The sequence below is a fragment of the Mobula birostris genome, chromosome 25 (assembly GCF_030028105.1).
Source record: "Mobula birostris isolate sMobBir1 chromosome 25, sMobBir1.hap1, whole genome shotgun sequence".
NCBI lineage: Eukaryota > Metazoa > Chordata > Chondrichthyes > Myliobatiformes > Myliobatidae > Mobula > Mobula birostris.
The window spans coordinates 36,526,963-36,554,505 of record NC_092394.1 but is presented as its reverse complement, the minus strand read 5'-3'; the positions used below and the strand labels follow the sequence as shown (position 1 = coordinate 36,554,505).

Below are 27,543 nucleotides of genomic sequence, written 5' to 3'. Positions count from 1 at the left end.
TTCTTCAGTATTCATAGTGCATTCTATCCTTCACAAACTTCATTCTAATACTGACAAAATGCTGCATGTCATCTTGGTATGGTACCTTTTCTGTCTGAGAGCTACACGATATAGAAGTTCAAAGTAAGATACATATATGTTACCATATAAAACCCTGAGATTCATTTTCTTGTGGGCATACTCAATAAATCCATAATAGAATATAACCATAATAGAATCAATGAAAGACTACTCCACCTTGGGTGTTCAACCAGTGTGCAAAACTTAAACCACGCAAATGCAAGAAGGAATGAATGACAATAATAAATAAATAAGTAATAAATATCGAAAACATCAGATGAAGAATCCTTGAAAGTGAGTCCATAGGTTGTGGGAACATTTCAATGATGAGGTGAGTGAAGTTATCCCCTTTGGTTCAAGAGCCTAATAATGGTTGAGGGTTAATAACTATTCCTGAACCTGGCAGTGTGAATACTGAGGCTCCTGTACCTCTTTCCTGATGGCAGCAGCAAGAAGACAGCAAGACCAGGATAGTGGGGGTCCCTGATGATGGATGCTACTTTCCTGTGACAACAATTCATGTAGATGTGCTCAATGGTGGCGAAGGCTTTACCTGTGATGGACTGGGCTGTATCCAGTATTTTTGTAGAATTTTCCATTCAAGAGCATTGGCGTTTCCACACCAGGCTGTGATGCAGCCAGTCAATATACTCTCCACTGCACATCTACAAAAGTTTGTCAATGAGTTAGATTTCAGGCTGAATCTTCACAAACTCCCAAGGAAGTAAAAGCACTGCCGCACTTCCTTTGTAATTGCACTTCTGTGTTGAACCCAAGACAGGTCTTCTGAAATAGTAACACTGAGAAATTTTAAGTTCCTGACCCTGTCCACTGCTGATCCTCTGAAGGGGACTGGCTCATGGACCTCTGGTTTCCTTCCCCCGGAAGTCAATAATCAGCTCCTTGGCCTTGCTAACATTGAGTAAATATACATTTGGCCAGAGGGTGGTGAATCTGTGGAATTAATTGCCACAGGCAGCTGTGGAGGCCAATTCATTGAATATATTTAAAGTGAATAAAGATTCAGCAGGAAAATGGGGTTGAGAGCGATAATAAATCAGCCATGATGGAATAGCAGAGGAGACTCAATGGGCGAAATGGCCTAATTCTGCTCCAATGTATTATGGTCTTAAGGTCTAAAAAACTTTGGGAAGACTAAGGGCCAAGAAATATGACAATTAAATGCATGTTCTTGATTTTAGATATTATATCATAGGGATATACAGACGAAATATATTTTAACTTATAAAGAAGGCAGTAATTTAAATCCAAATGATTTGGAGTTTCTTGACATAGATGGCAATGAATCTCTGGAAATCTCTACCGCAGAGGATTGTAGAGGTTGGTGTTTAAAGAGGGGGTAAATAAATATTTGAAAGATCTGGAAGGTGAGGTCTATGTGGAAAAAGGACAGATGAGGCCTGGAGTACATAAGCCAAGATCATACTGATAGGGCAGGTTTGAGGGGCCATCTGCCCTACTCCTGCTCTAACTTTATAATGTGTATTCTTGAGTGCAATATGCACTATAAATACCCAATTTACCAGCACCCCACAGAACTGAAAGTTGAGCCAGATTTGAGCATGTGCTAAAAATGTGCAATATCAATCTAGCTGACAGTACAATAAAGCCACAAGCAGCATAACAAAGTTGTTGACCATCATGGAAATATTAGAAATAATGAATTAACAAAAAATAGCTGATTCGTGGGAGTAGATACAGACTGTAAAGTCTCTCACCTATCTGATGAAATTTCTCACAAGCAAGGTGTGAAACATAAGTATTTAAATTATACCTTGTGCCTGTAGGAAGGATAATGGAATAAACAAAGCATGGATAAGGAATGTGATCCCAAGAATAGAATTCTTACTGTGCAGCACAAAACCTGCTGTCACCTCACCTGTTGTAGTGTTCAGTCACTGTTTTGTGTGAATATACAACCCTGGCACATTCAACACCCCTTCCCCCGGTCTTGTGTCATGTAACAACCTCCAGTGGAACTGTGCCACATCCTCACGCTACTGCCTCCATATGTTGCAACAGGTTAGCTTGCTCAATGTATTTCAGACCCACAGCAGGGAACAAGAGAAACTCAGTAATACTGTACAGTGAACATTATGAGATCAAAGCAGCTCAAATCACTGACAAACTACTTTCAAGAAAATTAAATAAATACTGTAGCTAGTGTAATGGGGACAGGAGGTTCAGCAGAATATGTTAACAAATTGTCTTCAGAACAGAGTGTTCCAAACATATACAGTAGTTTTATCATTGCTACATTCAGAGCAGGATATCAGGATTATTTTCAAAATAATCTGTGTCCCTTTTGCAATATGAAACAGAGTAACACAAACACGAGAAGATCTGCAGATGCTGGAAAGCCAAAGCAAAACGCACACAAAACACTGAAGGAACACAGCAGGCTAGGCAACATCTATGGAAAACAATAAACAGACAACATTTTGGGCAGAGACCCTTCATCAGGGCCCTTTATGAAACAGTGTAAATTGTCCTTGGAACTCATCCATTGTCAACTCACATTAAAATGAAAAGGAAAGCTGCAGGGATAGTTAATGTGAGCCCTAGACGATAAATCCAAACCAAAGCAGAAAAATCAACAGCAATTTCAAGACTCAATAAATCAAAAGTTTCATAAACTCCATCAACTCAATACATTCCATTCAAGAACTTAATGACAAACAATGTGGAATGATCAAAGTGAAGAATAGAGCTAAATTAATGCTAATTGAGTTCAGCAAGATAATAACCCAGCAACTTTACTATGTCAACTGTCAGTTTTAGAATTCTGCTCCTCAGTTACCCACATCTGACATATTTGACCAGACTCATATTTCTAGCCTTCAAATCTATACCATTATCATGATTCTGGTGCTTAACTCTGTATCACCTGTGTACACCATTAGCTTTGTTATACAACTCCACAATATCTGGTTACATTCATATTCTTGTAATTCAACTCCACATTTCTACAATACCTGGCATCTTAATTATTCAAAGCAAAATTCTCTTCATGACTCGGGCTTCTGCAGAAACACTTTTCAGCATCTGGGAAACACTCTGGATCTAAAATGGCAGGAATCAAAATGTCTTAAGTTTTCCTACTGAATAGTTATTTTTGTAAATTGTGCAATTCCTATCAAATGCTCAAAGCTAGGCCCATTTCATCCGTGATTTGTAACATCTACAGTACAGAATACTTCGGGTTGCCCTATGTTTGCTTACAATGTACTTTCAGAGCATTTTCACTTCATCACAGCAATGTTCTTCACACCTAAACACAGGAAAGAATATTATTTTTAGTACTGGGAAATCAGATGAAAAGGGACAACACACGTCTCATAGCAAGACCCTTAAAGGTGCTGAAGTACAGAGGAATGTTGGCATCCAAGTCCACAGCTTGCTAAGTCTTGCTACAGAGGTGAAAAGGGTAGCAAAGGCAGCAGTATGGTACACTTGTCTTTATTACTCAAGGCTCTAAGTTCAAGAGTCAGAGAGTAATGTTACAGCTTTTTAAAACTTTAGAAAGGCCACATCTAGAGCATTGTATTAATTTTGGTCACCTAATTTTAGGACTTGTACATAAGAGGTTTACTAAGATGCTGTCTGGATTAGAAGGCATATGCTATCAGGGGAGGTTAGACAAATTTCGATTGTTTTCTTTGGAGTGCCAGAGGCTGAAAGGAGATCAAATAAAGGTTTTTAAGACTACGAGAGGCATAGATAATCAACGGTATTTCTTTTCCAGGGTCAAAATATCCAATACTAGAGAACATGCATTTAAGGTAAGAGAGAGCATGGACCTCAAAGTGTGGCACTTTAAAAAAAAGTTAAAATGCAGAATCAGAAAGGTTGTTACCTAAGCCATGCACAAATTGGCAGATGGTTAGTAGAATCAGAATCAGAAAGCTAAATATATGGCTCAAAGGTTGGTGTGGGAGAAGTGGATTTGAATTTGTGAGGCATTGGGACTAATATTGGAGAAGGAGGGAGCTGCTCCGATGGAATGAGCTCCCCTAAACCATGGTGGAACCAGGTCCTGGAAAATCACATAATGAGGGCTATGGATAGGGCTTTGAACTAAGTAGTTGGGGGGAGTCTTCAACAGTTTAGAAAAGTGAGGATAAAGTAAAAAGGAAGGAGAGTGCAAAAGAGTTTACAAGTCTCCAGAATAATTAAAAAGACAAAAAGTTTAGAAAGTAATATGAATTTAACTCCTGGTAAAATGGGGACAAAACTGAAAAGTGAACAATATAGATTTGAAAGTGTTCTATTTGAATGCATGCAGCACAGTTAAAAAATGGCAAGTATGATATTGTGGGCATCACTGAGTCACACCTGAAAGAAGATTATAATTGGAAGTTCAACATCCAAGGATATCATTGTAACGAAAAGACAGGCAGGTGGGTAGAGGGCGCGAGGTGGTCCTGGTGGTAAAAAAATGAAATTAAGTATTTTGAAAGAAGTAACATAGGATCAGAAGCTGAAGAATCCTTGTGGGTAGAGTTCAGAAATTGCAAGGGAACAAAAGAAACTCTGATGAGAATTACATATAAGCTTGCAACAGCACCATGATGTGGGTGCAAATAACAATAGGAGATAGAAAAGGCATTAAAAAGGGCAATGTTACAATAGTCGTGGGGGACTTCAATATGCAGTTAGATTAGGAAAATCAGATTTATGCTAACTCCCAAGGGAAGGAAATCATAGAATGCCAATGAAATTGCTTTTTAGAGCAGTCTGTAGTTGAGACAACTAGGAAATAGAGCAACTCTGGGTTAGGGGATGTGATTAGGAAGCTAAAGGTAAAGGAACTCTTATGAGGCAGTGATCATAATATAGAACATAGAATATAGATATCTACAGCACATTACAGGCCCTTCAGCCCACAATGTTGTGCCAACTATGTAACCTACTCCAGAAACTGCCTGGAATTTCCCAACTGCATAGCTCTCTATTTTTCTAAGCTCCATCTCCTATCTAAGAGTCTCTTAAAAGACTCTGTTGTATCAGCCTCCACAACCATCGCTGGCAGTACATTTCACACACCCACCACTCTCTGTGTGGAAAAACTTTACCTCTGACATTCCCCCTGGACCTACTTCCAAGCACCTTAAAACTATGCTCCCTCATGTTAGCCAATTCAGCTCTGTGAAAAAGCCTCTGGCTATCCAATGATCAATGCGTCTCATCATCTTATATACCCCTATTAAGTCACCTCTCATTCTCCGTCGCTCCAAGGAGAAAAGGCCAAGTTCACTCAACCTATTCTCATAAAGCACGCTCTCTAATCCATGCAACATCCTTGTAAATCTTCTCTGCACTCTCAATAGCATCCACATCCTTCTTGTAGTGAGGTGACCAGAACTGAACACAGTACTCCAAGTGGGGTCTACTAAGATTCTATATAGCTGTAACATTACCTCACGGCAAGTGAACTCAATCCCACGACTGATGAAGGCCAACATACCATACGCCTTCTTAACAACACTGTCAACTTGCACGGCAGCTTTGAGTGTCCTTTGGACACAGATCACAAGATCTCTCTGGTCCTCCACAATGCCTAGGGTCTTAACATTAATATGATATCCTGTCTTCAAATTTGACCTACCAAAATGAACCACTTCCATCACTGTAACCTCTGACGACCCTCCAGACTATCCACAACACCCCCAACTTTTGCGTCATCAGCAAACTTACCAACCCACCCTCATCCCAACCCAACCTCATCCAGGCCATTTATAAAAAATCACAAAGAGGAGGGGTCCCAGAACAGATCCCTGCAGAACACCACTGGTCACTGTCCTCCATATAGAATACGAACCATCTACAACCACCCTTTGCCTTCCGTGGTCAAGCCAATTCTGGATCCACAAAGCAAGGTCTCCTTAGATCCCATGCCTCATTACTTCCAGAATGTTCTTGCTCTTCACATACTTGTGAAGTATGTGAGCCTTGGGGTTTTCCTTAATCCTGCTCGCAAGGCCTTTTCATGGCCCCTTCTAGCTCTCCTAATTTCATTCTTGAGCTCTTTATTGGTACCATCAAGGAGGAGGTAAAGCAGAGGCTCCCAACCTGGAGACAACGGACCCGTTGGTTAATGGTAGGGGTCCAAGGCATAAAAACAATTGGGAACCTCTGAGGTACCTGAAGACAAATACCTAATATTTTGGAAACATTTTCCTCCCAATCAGTTTTCTGAACAGACAATGAACCCATCTACAATTCCTCACATTTTTCTCCTCTATTTTTGCACGACTTATACACCTGATTCTGAAATCTATTGAATATTGAAAGGTCAAGACAGAGTCAACGTGGAAAGGACATTTCCAGCAGTGGGGAGTCTAGGATGAAAGAGCACTGCCTCAGAATATAAGGTCATCCATTTAGAACAGAGATAAGGAGGAAATTCTTTAGCCGGGGGTGTTGAATCTAAGGACACCAAGGCCAAGTCATTGGGTATATTTAAATCAGAGATTGATAAGCTCTTGATTAGTGTAACCAGGTGACCGCTAAATATCATTTTTTATTGTTAAAGTGCAGTTATGTATTCACCTTGGTAATGCCTGTGCCTTTAAGAGAAAATAGTGATGTCATTTTGCACATGTGGAGTAGAAAGAAGAGTTGCCATGTTCTAAAGTGAACGGTACTCGAGCGCTTTTCCGAGTGCTTTTCCCAGGTTTGGTGAGGAAAGGTGAATAATATTTGATAATATCCATGTAAATTTGTTTATACTTGTTTGTAAATCTAGGATATCAGCAACTTGACATGTTTTACACGTCAATGCTTTAGATTTTCGTGAGTAAAATTAATCAGCGCTGGATTGCATGATTGGGTGACATTCCTTATCGGCCTAGTAAGTTAGTCTTTTTATTAATTCAACTATAAGGCAATGTATTGTAAAAGTTCTTGTAAAAGTTTATTTTTGTCTTTCTTTATTGTTTCATAACTAAATGTGAATATAACAGAATGTAACATGGGAATGTGTTAATCTCTATTCACATAGCGTGAGCGAGGAGAACTCATTTCAGGGTCTAGACTATACGTGTTTGGAAGTTAAGCACGTGTGTGCCAAGTGTGAGTACATCTCTCAATTAAGATGAGATGTATTTATTCATATTTTTGATGTTGTGTACAAGGTACGGGGTTAGTGGGAATCTAATGTTGTTTGTATTGTCTTTTTAGAATTGCCACTACCGTATTGGCTTCGTATATTTTGTTTTAGTTATTTTCATACTGCATGCGTAACATGGGTGCGGTCCAAAATTAAGCTGACACTGTAACAGCAGGAACTTTTTTTTTAAATCAATTTTGTCATTTTATTTTGATATCCTCTTTCTGCATTAAAATAACTAAAACAGATAAAGGAATTAAAGACCTGAAGAAGTATTTGTTGTCCTGCGTGTGTATTTTTCCCCAGGTTACAAAATGAGTAAGGGGATCAAAGATTACGGGAAGAAGGCAGGACGATGAGAGGGATAATAAGTGGACCGGCGGCACTGAATGGCCCAATTCCGATCCTATGTCTTATGGCTGTTGTCCTTTTGTATGGCATGAAGTGCAGCCTAGGAGGGGCAGGCACAAGTTTATCCATTCGGGAGCCAGCGTTCAATCAGTCTTCGCCTGGCATCTTGTCCACAGCTGTTCCAACATGGGTGGTCCTGAGCTGGCATCGACTGATGGAGCCGTTGAAGCACGTAAGCCTCCACACGACGTCAACGTGTCGATCCAGGTTGAGGAGGATGTCTTATGGTGAACATGCAGTGACTGGAGGGATATGAATGTTGTGAAGGCAGATGGCATTAGTTTACTTAAACTTTTAAGTACTAGCTTAATTAGTTCAGCACAACTTTGTGAGCCAAAAGGCCTATCCTTGGGCTGCATTGTTCAATGTACTATGAAAGCTTAATGTCTATAAACTTTGTTTTTTTGCCTGAGTTGATTTTTGGTTTCTAGTATTGTTCTCTGGTTAATATAGGAGTAGGCCTTCTTAGTCTTTTACTATTGGATGATTTTCAAGTACTACCCTCTTATCCCATGATTCCCTTACGACACAGAAATCAATCTTGAATTAATAGCCCACCTTCTGCAGGGAAAAATATTCTCCTAATTTCACCATTAATGGCCTTTTTTTAAATTCTCAGACCGTGACCTCTTGTTCTAAACTCTTCAGCTCAGAGAAACACACATAACAGTTGCTGGTGAACGCAGCAGGCCAGGCAGCATCTATTGGAAGAGGTACAGTCGACATTTCGGGCCGAGACCCTTCGTCAGGCCTGCTGCGTTCACCAGCAACTTTTATGTGTGTTGCATGAAATGCCAGCATCTGCAGATTTCCTTGTTTTTGCAGCTAGGAGAAAACGAGCTTGTCTAGCTTGTCATTCTCTGTATGAATTTGCTATACTTCAACGACAAAGTATTAACAGTACAAGTCTAGTATCTTCAAATATTTCCTCATATGGCAAACTTAAATCTTTGAAACAAGTTTAATGATTCTTTACCACCCTTCCCCTTTGGCAACCACACCTTACAGGTCAGAAGTCCAAAAACTGCTCACAATACTTCAGGTGAGATGTACATGAAGTCCTAAACAATTAAAGCTAAATTTACAAACACAGAATGTTGGAGTAACTCAGCAAGTCAGGCAGCATCTATGGAGGGGGAAATAGCCAGAATTAGAAGGTGGGGGAGCGGGAGGAGGACAAGCTGGGAAATAATATGTGAAACAAGTGAAGGAGAAAGTAGGTGGATGTGAGAAGGGGAATGAAGTGAGAAGCTGGGGAGTTGATAAGTGGAACAGGTAAAAAGCTGAAGCAGAAGGAATCTGATAGGAAAGGACAGTGGAACATGGGAAAAAGGGAAGGAGGAGGGGCATCAGAGGAAGGTGATAGGCATGTGAGGAGAAGAGAAGGGATTAAGAGAAAAACCAGAATAGTGAATGGAAAAAGGGAGAAATGGGGTGGGAGAGAAATCACCAGAAATTAGAAAAATCAATATTCATGCTGTCAGATTGGAGGCTACATGAATACTTAGACAGAATTATGAGGTGTTGTTCTTCCAACCTGACAGCAACTTCATCGTGGAAGTGGAAGAGGCCATGGGCCGACATGTTGGAATGGAAATGAGACGTTGAATTAAAATGGGTGGGAAGGCCGCCTTCTGTGGCAGATGGAATGAAGGTGCTCAACAAAACGGTTCCCCAATCTACGATGGGTCTCCCTGATGTTGAGGCCACACTGGGAGCACCAAAAAAAAGTAGATGATCCCAACAGATTCTCAGGAGAGGTGTTGCTTCATGTGGAAGGACTATTTTGAAGCTGTGAATGGGGGTAAGGGAGGTGGTATAGGGGCAGGTGTGCACTTGTCCCACGTGCAGGGGTGAGTGCCAGGAGGGAGATCAGTGGGGAGGGATGAGTGGACAAGGGAGTCACATAGAGAGCAATACCTGCAGAAAGTGGATGGAGGGGAAGGGAAATATGTATTTACTATTAGGATCCCATTGAAGATGGAAGAAGTTATGGAGAATGATGTGCTGGATGTGGAAGTTTGATGAGGAAGACAAAGACAAGGAGAACTCTAACCCTGTTATGGTGGCAGGATGATAGAATGAGAGTTGATGTCTGAGAAATGAAGGAAATGCAGGTGGGTGCAGCATTGATGGTACAGGAAGGGAAACTTCGTTCTTTGAAAAAGGATATATCAGATGTTCTGAAATGGAAAGCCTCACCCTGAGAACTAATGAGATAGAGATGGAGGAACTGGGAGAATGGAATAGTATTTGTACAAGTGACAGGGTGGAAAGAAGTATAGTCAAGATAGTTGGGAGAGTCAGTACGTTTACAAAAGATATCAATAGACAGTCTGTCTTCAGAGATGGAGACAGAGAGATTGAGGAATGGGAGAGAGGAGCCTGAGATGGCCAATTAAATTTAAAGCCGGGGTGGAAGTTGCAGATAAAGTTGATGAAATTGACGAGCTCAACATGGGTGCACAAAACAGCATCAATGCAGTTGTCAATATAGCGCAGTGAGTTGGAGAGCATTCCCAGTGTAGGCTTGGAACATAGACTGTTCCACATAGCTAATGAAAAGGCAAGCATAGCTGGGTCCATATAGGTGCTCATGGATTTGGATAAAGTGGAAGGAGCAAAAAGAGAAATTGTTAAGGTGAGGGCCAGATCTGCCAGACAGAGAAGGGTGGTGGTGGAGAGGAACTGATTAGGTCTATTGTCGAGAAAGTAGAAAGCTTTAAGGGCTTCCTAATAAGGGATAGAAGTGCATTGAGACTGGATGTTCATAGTGAAAATGAGGCAATTGGGGCAGGGAATTTAACAGTGACTTGAGAGATTGAGAAGTGAGATTTCCTTACTTCTATCATCAAATCATCTTCAAATAAAGTTAACTTACTACTGCCATATCAAATCACATATTGTACCTGCACATTTTCTTTCATTGACACATCTATAAGCATATCTCTAAACATCAACCTATACCATCTGACACCATCTGAAAATATTCATTTTTGTCCTGTACACTGAATGGAATTACCTCACAGAATTCTACACTATATTCCAGTTAAAACATTCCTGTCTACTCAATCAGCTTGTTAATATCTTCAAGAAATCTCTTAATAATCTCACAATCTCATTTAGTTTAGAATTGGAAATATGCTGTTTTATCTCTTTAGCTGAATCATTGATGTGAACTATGAATAGTAAGGGAAAGGCATTAATCCCTGCCTGACAATCTAAGAAGGAAATCTTCATTCTCACTCTTTGTTTACTGCCTAAAAAGCATTTCTGAGTCTGGTTAGTGTATTCCCTCCCCAGCCCATTCTACATACTCTAACCTTGCTAACCAATCTCCTGGTGCGACCAAATCTTCTGAGTGCAACCTAATCAAAGCCTCCAATAAAGCCAAATACACATCCACTGATTCACCCTTATTTATCCCATTTGTCACACCCTCAAAAGTCTCCAGCATATTTGTTAAATGTGATTTTGCTAATGCACATTCATACTGATTCTACTCAGTCCTAACATTCTTTTCAAGAAGTTCAGTTATTACATGCATGTTATAGATATGAGTATTTTTCCATTCTAATGCTAGGAGGCTAACGTGACAGCAGTTCCCTTTTTCTCTCCCCCTCCTTTCTTAATTAGTGGGATCAATTTAGTATCTACAACTCCAGAATATACTAAACTTTGGAAAATGATAATACGAACAGCTATTATCCCTGGAGTCACGTTCTAAAAGCTCGAGGATATAGATATTTGGATTCTGCACTAGAAGAGGATTAGACCACCAGATTTGATGTAGGATCTAAAATACTATGTTGCAGGTCTGATCTCCATACAACAGAATAATTCTGGTAAAGATTAATTTCTGATGGTAGGTTTGTCATACGAGGACAGATTAAGCAGATACTCTTTGGTTTAGAAGAATAGAAAGTGGTTTACTGATATCTCCAATAGACTTCTGAAACCTAGCAGGTTAAAAGTTGTTGTTTTTTCTGGCACCGTGTCTAAACCAGTGGCTCATAATTTCAAAATAACGGATCTACCATTTCAGACTGCACTGAGAAGAGAATAAATTTCTTCAGTTTGAAGATGGTTACTTTTTGAAATACATTTCACAAGAGGGCTGAAGAGATTCTGTCATTGAAAGGGAGAGATTGTAAGATGTTTAGATATTAAAAGAATCAAGGGACTGCGGGTTAGTGCCAGAAAGAAGCATGATGAAAGATCAGCCATGATTTTATCAAATGGTAGTGCATGCAAGGTCTTGGGGTGGTGGGGGGGGGGGGGAGATTGTGATGGGCAATTGGCTTTCACCTGCTTCTGTTTTGAAATATGAGTTCAGTTACTTATTGTCTATGTTTTCTATTTGTAATGATGATAAACATATGTTTTAATATACATTATTAGAAAAGTAAATATTTTAATTTTAATTTTTTAAAGCAAACTTCAATTGTTTCTAAATATCAGTATTTGCTTTAATTTTATGTCTGAACTACAATAATTTATCACTTCTGGTGTGACAATGTACTTTAAAAATATGAAACAGAATCAAAATTGCTCCTTGCGTTACAATACACATCACAATGAGCATGCACTATTCCAGCTGTTTGACAATACTGATTACTTGTCCTATATATCACATATGATGCAATTGTACTGAAGGCTGATAGAAGCTTAATTAGCGTAGTAACTGAGTTATACATATAACTTTTTCTAATGGACCTGGTACATTTACTACAGCTGCTTAAATAGGACAGTGCTAACTTGCTGCTTTCACCTATGCAATAAGTGTGCTACTCAAGCAGTAACAAAAAATAACAATTTTAAAGCAAAACAGTGTGGATGAGGGTGAAAAGCAGAAAATTCTAGAATGATCAACAGAAGAGAACCAGAGTTATGATCTGTAATGAGAAACGGCAAAAGTCCAAAATAAGTAAGTTTTAAGATGTAGTAGAGAAAGGAAAGAAATGCAGGAAAGATCAAATTACAAAGGTCAATAATGTGAATGATGGTTGGTGATTATCAAGAAAAAAAATTAATAAAATGAAAAAAAGAAACAAAAGATAGGCCTAGAGGAGTTGCAGGTGTGTAAAGCCAAACTAATTTTTTTAACTAAATAGTAAGTCTGAAGACTGCAAAGTGTCTGACTAATCAGATGAGATAATGCTGCTTAAACTCAAATTAAGCTTCTCTGGAAAAATGCAGGAGAGAGGACAGAATCCAAATGGGGTGGCAAATTGAAATGACAGGCAATTGGAAGCCTGAGGTCATTCTTGTGAGCTGAATGAACACTGAACCCACCATTGGCCTCTGTATTGTAAAATAAGAATCTCAGGCGAGTCCTTAAATAAAATTTACACCACATGACTAAAGGAGGATTAGTGTAGATAATCTAAAATTTCATCAAAAAGGTATGCTTTAAGAAGTATGTGAAAGAAGGAAAGATAGAGAGGTGTAGTTATGGATAAGTATTCCAAAGATTAAGATGATTAAGATGATGAAGATGAAAGCTTGCCTCCAATGATACAAAGTTAAAATTTGAAGAAAACGGATCTATCAGAGGGTCAAAGCACTACAGGGAATTCAAGATGTAGGGAAATGAAAGGATATGGAATGAAGTATTGTAGAATTTTAAAAGCTAAGACATGTTCAACTGGGAACCAGTGCAGAATGGCAGGTGGGCAAGACTTGAGGACAGAACAACACGAGTGGAAAAATATTATATGATCACAATCTCACAATGTTCAATGCTTTCCAGAGTGCAACAGAGAATTCTAAAGGTAACACAGGCTTGAATGAGTGTGTTGTACAATCATCAAAAGATGTTTATTACCACTATCTCAAAAACTAAAGTATATCATAAATTTCAAGCAGTATTGTTAGATGAAGTCGAAAGGGTAGTGACTTAACTGGAAGAGAAACTTTACTGGAAGCATCAGATTAAACAGGTTTTTTTGCATTAAGTAAACTTGGTTGGCTATTATATTTTTCTATTAGCAAACAAACTGCAACAGCTCCACTAGTGCCAAAATACTATTCAAGGAGACATTTACACTGTAAGGGTATACAATAAATGTGAAAATGGCCTTAATTAAGGGAAACAAAAACAGAAAATGATTGCAAACACAAGATTTTATACATAAATATGACATCACCTCCATTACATCTGAGGAAATTACCTTTGCCTCCTAATCCAATACACATTAAAGAATGGAACCAGAGCACAAAGTTATATCCATAACAACGTAAACAGATAAACAATGTAATGTGTAAGGATTATAATTCTTTGTCATTATCCATTATTTCACTAAACTTTACATCAGATTTGTTTCAACCTTTCATTGAGTGTAGAATAAGGACTCACATAGTTAGAGTTGGAGGGGTGGAGAGAGTTTGGAAGAAGAGGAACTAGATACTTTTAAGTGGATAGTTCCGAAATTATTTCAGATATAAAGACCTGTGATACAGATATAAAGACTTATGTAGCTATGAACCATATACTTAAGGATTCTGTGTGAACCTTGACATCATCAATGCTTCAGGCAACATATAAACACCACAAACACAAACATACAAGCACATGCACATTCTCTTCAAAAGCAGTAAGACCTTCAACCTAATAACTATATCATAATGCTTCCTTGGAGCACTATTAAGTCAGTTCGATTTACCTCATTTCATTCAGCAGCTACAGATAGAGTATAAACACTCCCCCAGGGAGTGCTCTAACCAGACACATGGAGAAGACTCATCACCACTCATAAATTCATTGGCATTGCCTTGTTTAAAAAGCTGCATAATGTATGTAATAAAGCACATGACTGCAGTGCACTGTAAGGACAGAAGACTCTGCAAGACATGACAAAAGAATGCTGATGTGACTTGATGGACACCAAAGGAATGAAAATTATGATGCCACATCAGTGGCATGGAGTTTTGCAATCATAAATGTCTGTTAAAATTGGAATAAAACATTTAAGTTCCTATTTGGCAACTAGAAGCCTTATTTTTTGTCTCTAAGTCTCTAACCTTGAATGAGTCTCGTAATTCTGACCAACAGCTTAGAATGAATTTAAGCACACATACAAATGCAAGATTAAAGCAAAAAGAATGATCAGATAGCCCAAGGGACACAAAATAAAAATATATCTAAATATAATTGTGTTCAGGTATAGTGTCAGTAAAACGTAGGTTATCTTGACATTGTAATTAAGGAATTTATATACCATCTTGAAACACTGCAGTGAAACCCCAATGTATTATAGGAAGTCTAACAAATACGAAGAGGTTATTGGGGAGTATTTTTGTTCAGTTCATTTTTCTGAACATTGCTCATGTCAAACATATGTGTAAAACAGAACTAGAAACATAGCAATTGCACTTGTGTTTTAAATATCAATTTCATCTTCAACAAGATCATGGGTGATGTACAGTATGTTCCAGGTCTAGATAAATATCGTTGACCCTTATTTCCTTAGTCCTTTAATTAACAAAAATAGGAATATTTCGACACCAAATGATATTTTAACTAACTGCGCTTGATAAACTCCACACAGGATTATATTGCATATATAGCCATTAGGAGACTACCAAATTTAATCAGGTGTTAATTATCAAAATTGCACAAAAAAGATGTCTTACTTAGCTTATATAGACATCATCCTCCAAGATTTCCCAGTTATCTTGATAGCACTGTTTTGAAATTGGACATTGTGATATGCAGCTAATCAATTGGTTCACATGTTGCGCAGTGTTACTCACTAGTCATTTTTTCAGGCCAATGTTTGACAGTAAAAGGGTTGTTTTCACAGCTCACCACCATCAATTTTGGACTGCAATAGTTGTTATAATCTCATGATTACATTATACAATTAAGAGTATTATGACACCAGAACCCATATTGTTCTATTATCATAGGCTCCAAAATTGTTGCATAATATAGTCATATTAAGAAATGTCACTAGTTAAGTAAAACTGGTGAACATGTCAGAAATAAAAGAAAGAATTTAAAACCACATGCAAAGCTACCAAATATGAAAGGCAAATATCGGTACATCAGTACATTAAGCATCTTGAGTTTGTGTACATTTCATGCCAACTCTAAGATGATGGCCTGCCTTCACTGACATACTGCAGGGTTAGTACATACTTCACCAAGTTCCATACAGTAGCCTACAATTTGATTGTAAATAAAATAATCTGACAAAGATTATTTTGTCGTCCTTGTGGAGTAGTAGAGTTATAAACAGTCAGCCATATTTTGTGAAGAAACCACTGCACTTTAAAAATATTAAATTATGAAGTAAAAAATACTCTTAATGTTTCCCAATAGTGGGTATTATCTCCGGCTGGGTGAGGCATTAAAAAAAGTAAGCAATCACTTGAGCTGAATTTACACCTCCAAAACCTGAATGCCTGCCTGCCTCAAATGGGCTTTGCGCAGTCCTCTGCAGCTGGGACAGTCAGTCATCGTCAGTTCAATCTACATTAAACAAGGTGACGTAGAGCTGTCTCTCAGATACATCTGTGATACACAGCTCTTACCTGCTGCAAAGCGTCCATTTCACATTCATTAATTTTATCACACGGATGATATGCTGGTGTCGCTTCAACAGTGACAAAGAGATCCTGTGATGATGACTGGCTCTCCTCTTCCGTCCGTGTTTCCATTTCGAGGTCTGCTACTTACAGTTCCTGCATCAGCTGCCGGCTTCTACTGATCCCATCATCAACAGAAATTTGTCGCACATCAAGCACGTAACTCCAGATTTCTTTCCGGTCAGCAACACAAAAGATGGTAATCTGCAATTTCTATAGTAAGAGAGTGTGTCTCTGCAGTGAACTGTGTTTTTGATTGTCTCCACAACAGCAGGTTTCTTACAGGCAGCCAATGTGCATCACATCTGCCTATTTATTCAGCAACCTCCAGTCCATCATTAGACATGCTGCTCTCTCTTCAGTCACAGAGAACAGCTAACCCAAGCTGCAGTACAGTGCCAGAGATGTACCTGCTTTCCTACTGTTCCCTATTTGGAACAAATCAACATTAAAACCCAACGCTCTATGGCCACCTTCTGCAATCCACCAATCCAGTGTTCCTCTCAGATTCTGGCCTATCAGCAGACAATGTGTCCCGTTGCCCTAGTTACAGTATTAGAATGCTGTGTTTGCTATTGATTAGAGAGTAGGCGCACCGCAATACAGAAATACAGTCCTTGGAACACTTCAGGAATGATCCCAGTCACAGCAATCTCTCCTGCTGAGATCCTAAAGAATAGCACAGCTTCCAACTGCAGTCCTAAAAGGGGTAATGTGTAAACAATTTCAATCCCTGAAGAGAAATCGTGACAGCCTGCAGCAAACATAGGAAACTTATCAGTCGTCTAACAGGCTGTGAATAGATAGGCATCAAATGCGCCCATAGTGGTCTGCACTGCTGGGACTCCTCTGCTACAAAGAATGAAAATTAACGTAAGCTACAGGATCAGAATCGGGTTTAAATGATCTAACAGTTATTATCAATTAAACACTTTTCTTCCTACATCACTGTCCTAAGATAACATTATATGATAGAACTGATCCAGTACGGAGTAACAACAGCTGTAAATTCTCTACTGTGTAGTTGGCAGCTTTATCCACAGGCAGCTATCAGCATAATGAACTACAATCACTGAGCTACTGCTCTAGCTCTGTCTCAGTTCTCCAGCAATGAAAGGAGAATAGGGGACTAAGAGAAAGAATACTTCAGGTGTGCTTGTTCCACTAAGAAGATCATAAGCATAACACAATCTTTAAATGATGTCCAATGAAAACTCTCAGCACCCCTTCTAAATCACAAAATCTCTAGTACATAAGATTCACTGCAAGACACATGTCAATTATCTATGCTTTGGCTAACTTTATCTGCATATCCTACTATTCCTCAATCTTTTATTTACTTAAGGAGAATATCCTTCAGGAAGAGTTAGGTATACCATATGGTAGCAAAGTTCATGTGCTAATATGTCTCTGGGTGAAGAACTTTCCCTGTACTCTATGTGTGGTTCAACCAAGGTTCTAGAGAACATACCGATCCCTCAGATTTGAACTCTATTTCAGAAGAAATTAATCCAGTTGTATATTTTGGCCTAGTTAGTTTCTTTTCAATAACTTCAAAGTTCAAGTACATATATGTCATTATATGCAACCCTGAGGAATGTTTTCCTGCAGGCATACTTGATAAATCTAGTAACCATAATAGAGTCAATGAAAGACCACAGCCAACAGGGCAGACAAGTAGCGTGCTGAGAACAACAAACTGTGCAGATACAAAAAAAGGAATAATAATAATAATTATAATTAATAAATAAGCAATAAATATCGAGAACATGAGATAGAGTCCTTGAAAGTGAGGTTGTGGGAACAGTTCAATGATGGGGCAAGTGAAGTTATCCCCTTTGGTTCAAGAGCCTGATGGGGTAATAACTGCTCCTGAACCAGGTGGTAAAAGTCCTGAGACTCCTGGACCTCCTTCCTGATGGCAGCAATGAGCAGGGAGCACATCCTGGGCAATGGAGGGGGGGGGTCCCTGATGATGAATGCTACTTTCCTGCTGCAACGCTCCGTGTAATTGTTCTTATTAGTGGAGAGGGCTTTACTCATGATGGACTGGTCTGAATCCACTACTTTTTTTTTAAGATTTTCCATTCAAGGGCATTGGTGTTGCCAATCCAGCTTGTGATGAAGCCAGTCAATATACTCTCCACCACATACCTACAGAAGTTTGGTAAAGTTTTAGGTGTCATGCTGAATCTTCGTAAACGTCTAAGGAATTAATTGCACTTACATGCTGGGCCTCTGAAATGATAGCACCAAGGAATTTTAAGTTGCTGATCCTCTCCATCTCTGATCCCCCGATGAGGATTGGCTCATGGACCTCTGGTTTCCTCCTCCTGAAGTCAATAATTAGTTCCTTGGTCTTGCTGACATCGAATAAGAGGTTGTTGTTCTGGAACCACTCAGCCAGATGTTCAATTTCCCTCCTATGTGCTAATCGCCACCACCTTTGATTCGCCTATGACAGCGGTCCTCAACCACCGGGCCGCGGACTGGTACCGGGCCGCAAAGCATATGCTACTGGGCCACGAGGAAACGATATGAATCAGCTGCACTTTTCCTCATTCCCTGTCACGCACTGTTGAACTTGAACATGGGCTTGCCAACTGTCCCGTATTTGCCGGGACATCCCGTATATTGGGCTAAATTGGTTTGTCCCATACAGAACTGTCCTTGTCCCGTATTTCTCCCACTAAGGTAGAGCATTGCTATGAAATCTTTCGTGCCCAAATGGCATGAAGCGAAGAAGCAATTACCATTAATTTATATGGGAAAAAATTTTGAGCATTCCCAGACCCAAAAAATAACCTACCAAATCATACGAAGTAACACATAAAACCTAAAATAACACTAACATATAGTAAAAGCAGGAATGATATTATACATATACAGCCTATATAAAGAAGAAATAATGTATTACAGTATAGTCAGGAAGATGAACGCAAAACCGATTTGTGGGGGGAAAACATCGGCACGTACGTGCATGCGCACACAGGTGCCCGCACAAGGCTTCATGGTCATGGTAGTCTTTCCTGGGATAAACACAAGTGTCCCAGGATTTGACTGCTACTTTTGTCCCTTATTTGGGAGTGAGAAAGTTGGCAACCCTAACTGTAAAAGACATGTTGAGGTGAGTTTAGCCCTACTTGAATACACCCCCCCACCCCCTGGTCGGCCGGTCCACAAGAATATTGTCAATATTAAACCAGCCCGCGGGTCAAAAAGGGTTGGGGACCCCTGGCCTATGACAGTGGAGTCATTAGCAATCTTGAAAATAGCACTGGAATTGTGCTTAACCACACAGTCCTAACTGTAAAGTGAGTAGAGCAGGGAGCTAAACACACTGCCTTGTGGTGCACCCGTGCTGTTGGAGATTGTGGAGGAGATGTTGTTACCAACCGGGCTGGGGTACACAAGGAGGTATTAAGGCCTGAAGTTTATTGAATACTTTTGAAGGGATGATAGCATTGAATATGGAGCAGTAGTTGGTAAAGAGCATCCTGATGTATGCACCTTTGCTGTCTAGATGTTCTAGAGTTGAGTTAAGAGCCAATGAAGTGGTATCTGCTGTGGACCAGTTGTGTTGGTAGGCAGATCCAAGACACTTCTCAGGGAGGAGTTGATATGTTTCACCACCCACATCTCAAAACACTTCATCACTATGGATATAAGTGCTACTGGACAATTGAGATTGTCATTGAGGCAGATTACCACGTTCTTGTTAGGCACAAGTATAATTGAAGCCTGCTTGAAACAGTTGGGTACCTCAGACTGCCACAGCAAGAGACTAAAGATCTCAGTTACCACTCCAGTCAGTTGATCAGCACAGATCTTTAGTACTCAACCAGATACCCCATCTGGGCAGGATATTTTCCGTGGATTCACCTTCTTGAAGCATGCTCTCACATCAACCTCAGAGACTGAAATTACAGGGTCATCAGAGACTGTAGGAGTTCGCGATGTTTCTTCCACATTTTGACAGTCAAAGTGAGTACAGAGAGTACTAAGCCCACCTGGGTGAAGCCTTGTTGTCACCTATGTTGTTTGATTTCACTTGGTAAGAGGCAATAGCATTCAAGCCCTCTCACAGCTACCAAGTATCCTTCATTGATTCGAGTTTAGGCCAGAATTACCACTCCAGAGGTTGTACTTTGACATCTTGTAACTTTCTTGGTCACTGATCTGGTCCTCAGCAGATTGCAGATATCATGGTTCATCCAATGCTTCTTGTTGAGGAAGACACTGGATGATTTTGTAATGACATACTTGACCATGACTGTTTTTATAAAGTCAGTGACAACTGTGGTGTATTCGTTCAGATCCACAAATGAGTCCTCAAACACAGCACAATCCACCGACACGAAACAACCCTGTAGCCGCTCCTCTGTTGTCCTAATCTCTGGAGCCTCCCATGTACAAAGCAATCATGAAATAGCCACAAACATTAGCAGTTCATGTTTTTATTTCTTTATAATGTCATAGATTCTATAGTTCAAATAAGAGATACAGGTAGCAGGTTATATCTTTTTAGTGAGGGTCTTGAGAAATGTTGTTATTTTAGTAAATCTATGTATGTTTGTCAAGTTTTCAATGCCACAGAAACACTGGCAATATATATCCAAACAAAGATACTGAGCAACTTGCAAGGGAACTGGCAGGTGATGGAGTGCCCTGCATCTGCTACCCATATCCTTCCCTGCTTCAAGTCAGATGTTTGGGAAGTGTTGTCAGAGTAACCCAGGCAATAAATGCCAGTGCATTCTGAAGATGCTGAAGACTTCAGCCATCGTGACAGTGAAGGCTATGAATATTTAGGGTAATTAACAGTGTACCAAACAAGTGGGATATTTTGTCCTGGATGGCACTGAGCTTCTTGCCAGTCGTTCGTATTGCACTCCAGGAAAGTGGAGAATATTCCATCATGTGCACCTTGCAGATAATGGGAAAAGTTTTGGGTGTCAGGATGTGAATCACTCACCATAGGATACCCTGCCTCTGTGTACTTTATGTGGCCAATCTGGCTGAGTTTCTGTTGAATGATGGAAGATTTGTTGACACCATTGAATGTCAAGGGAAAGTAGCTTGACTCTCTTGGAGATGGTCAGGACCTAGCATTTTTGCTGTGCAAATGTTACTTACTACAGCTACATCTTGTCTAGTTCTTGCTGTATGCAGGCCTGGAATGGTTCATTTGCTGAGAAGCTGTAAATGGAAATGAACATTGTGCAATTATCAGCAAATAACCCCATTTTTGGCCTCATGATGGAGTGGAAATCGTTGATTAAACAGCTGAAGATAGTCGAGAAGACTCCAACCTGAGAAACTCTTGCAATAATGTCCTGGAGCAGAGATGACTATCTCCAACAGCTACAACCACCTTTCTTTTTTTAAACTTAACCAAGTCATTAAAAATAATGAATAGTTTAAGTCCGGCACATCACCACCACTGGCTTTCTTCCATTTAAAATACACTCCTATTATTTCCACTTTTTGCCTTCTACCTACTAATTAATTTCATGATGTCATTAATTTGTTTTTAAATCCACGATTTAGCAAACAGTCTTTACTGAATGCCTTCTGGAAATTTTATGTACTATGCACAATGATTTTTATATATATTTATTTATTTTCGAAACAAAAATCAGTTTGGATTTTCAGAAACGATTTTATTATAAATCTATGCTGCTCTTTCTCTAATCAGCTCAAATTTTTGCAAGTGCTTTGTTATTGTCTTTGATTACAGATTCCAAAAAACTCCTCACAACATACACTCAGTGGCCACTTTATTAGGGACCTCCTGCAGCTGAGTGCAGTCATGGTCTTCTGCTGCTGTAGCTTATCCACTGAAAGGTTCGATATGTTGTGCATTCAGAGAGGCTCTTTTGCAAAATACTGTTGTAATGCATGGTTACTTGAGTTACTGTCGTCTCCCTTTCAGGAAGGAACAATCTGGCCATTCTCCTCTGACCTCTCTCATTAAAAAATCGTTTTCACCCACAGAACTGACAGTCACAATTGTTTTTTTTTTATTTTTCGCACCATTCTCTCAAAAACCTAGAGACTTTTGGACAAGAAAATCCCAGGCGATCAGTAGCTTCTAGCGAGCACCAACAATCATTCCCCAGTCAAAGTCACTTAATCACATTTATTGCCCATTCTCATAACTGGGCTGAACAACAGCTGAACCTCTTGATCGTGTCTGCATATTTTTATGCATTGAGTTGCTGCCACATGATTGGCTGATTACATGATTGGCATGATTACATCAAGCAGGTGTACAGATGTACCTAATAAAGTGGCCATTAAGTGTATGTTCATCAAGATGGTCTATAGTTTCTTGACTCCTCTCTTTCATCTGTCTTAAAAATATTATGTTTGAAATTGTGAATTGAAAGGGACATTTCTGTAGTCCAGTAAATCTGAAATATTATAGTTGAAGTATCTACAATTGCTTTACCAGGTTTCTTTAAAATGCTGTGATGGAAACCATTAGGTCCACAAGATTTAGTACATTATCTAATGCAGTTTCCTTAAACTTAGTCCTTGATTCATTCTTAGTTACTAGGAATATCAAGATTGTATCTAATTTCCCTAGTATAAATATTAATACAAAGTATTTATTCATTAGTTTTCCCATACCATATTTGTTTTTAAAACCATCGTGGTATCTTTTTATTGTAACATAACTATACAAAGTGTGCAATAATTTTGCCATCTGTTTTAGTTTCTTTTATACTGGCTTTTTGCAACACTCCGATACCTCTTCAAATCCACACGTCAAAACTAGTCCTTGAACTTGCCCTTCATTCTATGTTCTCTCTCAATTCTCTTTCAGCCATGTTTGTTTTATTTGTCAACTAAAGTCCCCAACCCCATTAGAGGTATATACTGGTAGTTAAAGAAGCAGATCTTCTTCTGTAGTTCAAATCTTGGCAACAGATCTGACCAGTTTGTTGTCATCTGATTCCATTAAAATTAGCCTTGCTAAACTACTGAATCATAGTAAACATATTACATTTCTATGAACAATTTCACTTTTATCACAACCATCACAATATGATCAAATTCACTGTTAAGATCTTAAAGAAGAAATAACATGTTCTCCTTTAAAATTTTAACAGTAAATTTGATCAAACTGTGATGGTTGTGATAGAAATGCAATTGTTCATGGTTAAGCAATTATTAACCAAATATGGCATGTATGGGATGTCCAGGGAGGGGCAGCACCTCTGATGAAGAGGCTTGTCATGTCCATTCCAAGCAAGCTCACTCACATTTGGACTCCACTGAACACTCAGTCCTCATCTGTGTCTCCTAGTAGCTGTTTGCATGCAACAGCAGCCACGCCCTGGTACATCGCTTCACCAGGCAAACTAAAAAATGTGAGGGCCTCAGAACATGGGGAGATAGGTTTACCTGTCCTCACATGTGATCCGATGGAAAAAGGTGGATGTGATCAATAGTGAGATCTATGACCAGGGAGGCAGTTCTGCAATGCTTCATGGAGATTGAATGGCATGACAAGGCACTGAAGATATCATGGTCATCTGCTACAATCAAGGAAGACCTCAGTTTGTGATGATTAATTGTACCACTGGACCCGGACTTCCAAGGTCGAAAGAATGGAACTGCCTCTGGGCAACAGCTGTTCCACTTAAAACCTCTTGCTTACATGTCTCCTATCATTGTTGGATACGACAAACAACCAACATATAGAAATATGGCATACTTCTATTTGCAAAACCTACTACTTCCTGCCTTCTTGTTAGATGTTCATTATGACGGAACTAGACTTCTCAGTGATTACATTCTAATCTGCGTAAATCAATTGTGTGTTCAAAGACTCCATTCCAGCAACTTCAACATAAAATGCAGAATGACATTTTTCTGAAGGAGGGCTGTCTTGTCAGCGGTATCAATTTTTAAATTAGATATTAAACAATGATTCTGTATGCCCTGTCAGGTGGATATTAAAGATTGCCTAGATCTATGTTAAAAAGCACAATGGCCCATTATCTCATTGGGATTTACAAGGCATGGTGCATAAACTAACTGCTGTATTCCCTAAACAAAAGCAGTGTCTAAACTTCACAGAAATACTCAATAGATTGTAGAATAGTAACTGTGAGATGTTGATTGAATGTTGTCTTTACCTTGGTAATAAAAAAAATCCAGTGAATGGTCTTTTGAAGCCAGATGGTCTTCAGAAGTACAAGTTTACAGGAGCATTAAAAAGACAAGTAAGGTAATGAATATAATATTTCCATTATGAAAATGAATTTTTCAGCCAGTACTTTTAGATATTAGATATACAGTTATTGAGGAATAGAGATGTGTAACAAAAGTTAATGAAGTGCTATCTAGCTGCATTACAGGTAATCACTGTAAAGTAGTGAAAAGTGTCAATGTCAACAGTGAAAACAAGTAATCCTTACCTGACAATAACTTGCACAGTAATGTCTAGATTTTGTTTACTAAGACCATTTGGTTCCAGATATCATCAGAGTTTGGGCAAAAAGCTGAATTCCAGTGCTGAGTCAATAGCGACTGCGCCAGATATTCAATGTAGCATCTAACAAAGTATGACATCACCAAGTCTTGTAAAAATGAAGTAAATGGGAAAACATTCCACAGACTAGAAACATGCCTTATATCTTGGAGGACAACCGTGGAGTTGGAAGTCAATCACCCCAGCCCCAAGAATTCCTGTGAATATTTCCTTTGTTCATCAGCTTCAGCTATTTCAATTAACTATGATATATGATCATCACATTTACACTGAAAGTCTGCCAACTGAACACACTATATCTACCCTTTTTTTCTATTCATCTATATATTCCACTCCATCAATGTCTCTATCTTTCAGATAGATCTCAATTTGCTTTACTTTCTCATAATAATCCCTTACACAAGCTAACTTACCCGTAAATGTTCAACACCTCTTCTTCATTTTCCTATAAAAAACACTTTCATCAGAAGTGGCAAATGAAATACAATGTTGGAAAGTGTACGGTCATGCACTTTGGTGGAAGAAATAAATGGGCAGACTATTATTTAGATAGGGAGAGAATTCAAAATGCAGAGATGCAAAGAGCCTTGGGAGCCCTTGTGCAGGATACCCTAAAGGTTAACCTCCAGGTTGCGTTGGTGGTGAAGAAGGCTTATGTAATGTTGCCATCCATTTCTAGAAGTATATAACATAAGAGCAGGGATGTGATGTTGAGGCTCTATAAGGCACTCGTGAAACCACAACTTGGAGTATTGTATGCAGTCTTGGGCTCCTTATTTTAAAAAGGATATATTGTGGTGACCCATTTTCTACGCAGGTGAACCGGCTCACAAAATGGCGCTGGGCCTTCTTCTTCACCAGCAAGGGGAGAAAGCCCGTGCGCGGGAAGAGACTTTTGTAATGCACCGCTGACGTCATTTCTGCCCAGAGAGGGTGGGAATGGAACTGCGTAAAAGCCAGTGCCACGAAGTTTGAATAAACTAGTCTCGAGTGCAACTTACAGACTGCGTGTCATTATTTCTAGCTCTGTGTGTAGCACATCACTACACTGGTGACCCCGACGGCCCAAATGGGATTTGGACCAAAGATGATTGACTCTTCATCTGTTCACGCAGTTTCGCTAAAACTGCCAACTTTCTGGATGTTGCGACCACGTGTGTGGTTTGACCAAGCAGAAGCCCAGTTCCAGATTCAGCAGATATCTTCTGATTCCACGGGTTACTATTACGTGGTGAGCTCCCTTGACCAGGAGACAGCCCCCCAGGTTGAGGATTTCATACAGTCACCCCCGGAAGAAGGCAAATATGCAGCATTCAAAGCGCTGCTCATAGGGACCTTTGGCCTCTCACGGTGTGAGCGAGGTGCCCGCTTGCTTCACCTGGACAGTTTGGGAGACAGGCTGCCGTCAGCATTAATGAACCAGATGCTGGCCCTGGCTGAAGGACACAAGCCCTGCCTCATGTTTGAGCAGGCGTTCCTAGAGCAACTGCCCGAGGACATACATCTGCTGCTGGCCGATGCAGATTTCAGTGACCCCCGGAAGGTGGCAGCTCAGGCAGACGTGCTGTGGAAAGCCAAGCGGGAGAGCGAGGCTTCCGTCGGACAGATTACCAAGCCACCCGGCTAACAGCAGGCCAGACCAGGCCCGGCAACGGAGCGCACACAACCCAGAGACAGGAGTGAGGAGGCCAATGAACAGTGGTGTTTCTACCACCAGCAGTGAGGCACAGAAGCCCACCGTTGTCGCCCGCCCTGCAAGTTTCCGGGAAACGCCAGGGCCAGCCACTGCTAATGGCTACGGCGGCTGGCCACCAGGACAGCCTCTTGTACGCCTGGGACAAACAGTCGGGACACCGCTTCTTGGTCGACACCGGAGCGGAAATCAGTGTCTTACCCCCGACAGGGTATGACACCCGCAACAGGGGCCGGGACCCACCTTGAGGGCCGCAAACAGCAGCACGATACGGACCTACAGCACCCGCACAGTGCAGCTGCAGTTCAGCGCCAGCCGGTTCACATGGGACCTCACACTGGCCGCCATGGACCAACCACTCCTGGGGGCAGACTTCTTGCGAGCTCACAGCCTGCTAGTCGACTTGCAAGGGAAAAGACTGGTCCATGCCAAGACTTTCCAGATGTTCTCCCTGGGTGAAGCCAAGTTGCTGGCCCCACACCTGGACTCCATCACGCTGTCTGACAACGAATTCACCAGAATCCTGGAGGACTTTCCATCGGTTCTGGCACCGCAGTTCGCGGCAGCCATGCCCAGACACGGAGTACAGCATCACATTCTGACCCAGGGACCACCCCTCCACGCCCGCGCACGAAGGCTCCCCCCGGACAAGCTCCGCTTGGCGAAGGAGGAGTTCAAGAGGATGGAGGAATTGGGAATCATACGGCGGTCCGACAGCCCATGGGCCTCCCCCCTGCACGTGGTGCTCAAAGCAGCTGGGGGCTGGAGACCATGTGGCGACTACCGCAGACTGAACGAGGCTACAACTCCAGACCGCTACCCCGTACCGCACATACAGGACTTTGCAGCAAACCTGCACGGGGCAAGCATCTTTTCCAAGGTAGACCTCGTCCGGGGATACCATCAAATCCCGATACACCCTGAAGACATCCCTAAAACAACACTGATCACCCCGTTGGGCCTGTTCGAATTCCTCTGAAAGCCATTCAGCCTGAAGAATGCCACACAGACGTCCCAGCGGCTAATGGACGCGGTGAGACGCGACCTGGACCTTGCATTCATCTATTTGAACAACATCCTCATAGCCAGCAGTAGTCGTCAGGAGCATCTGGTCCCACCTCCACCAGCTCTACTCCTGCCTGAGTGATT

General features: G+C 40.5%; 1 protein-coding gene across 7 annotated transcripts in view; it reads right to left on the bottom strand.

Annotated features, from left to right (window-relative positions):
- Window positions 1-27,543, bottom strand: part of LOC140187588 (RIMS-binding protein 2-like) — a 338,771-nt gene that overhangs the window by 218,117 nt on the left and 93,111 nt on the right. Inside the window, exon 1 of one of the 7 annotated variants that reach the window (XM_072243041.1) lies at window positions 16,142-16,213. The exons of the other annotated variants lie outside the window; for them this stretch is intronic. Coding sequence (XP_072099142.1) covers window positions 16,142-16,159 — 18 coding nt within the window. The 5' untranslated portion in view covers window positions 16,160-16,213. Of the gene's footprint in view, window positions 1-16,141; window positions 16,214-27,543 lie in introns of those variants that run through there. 7 annotated transcript variants of the gene reach the window in all.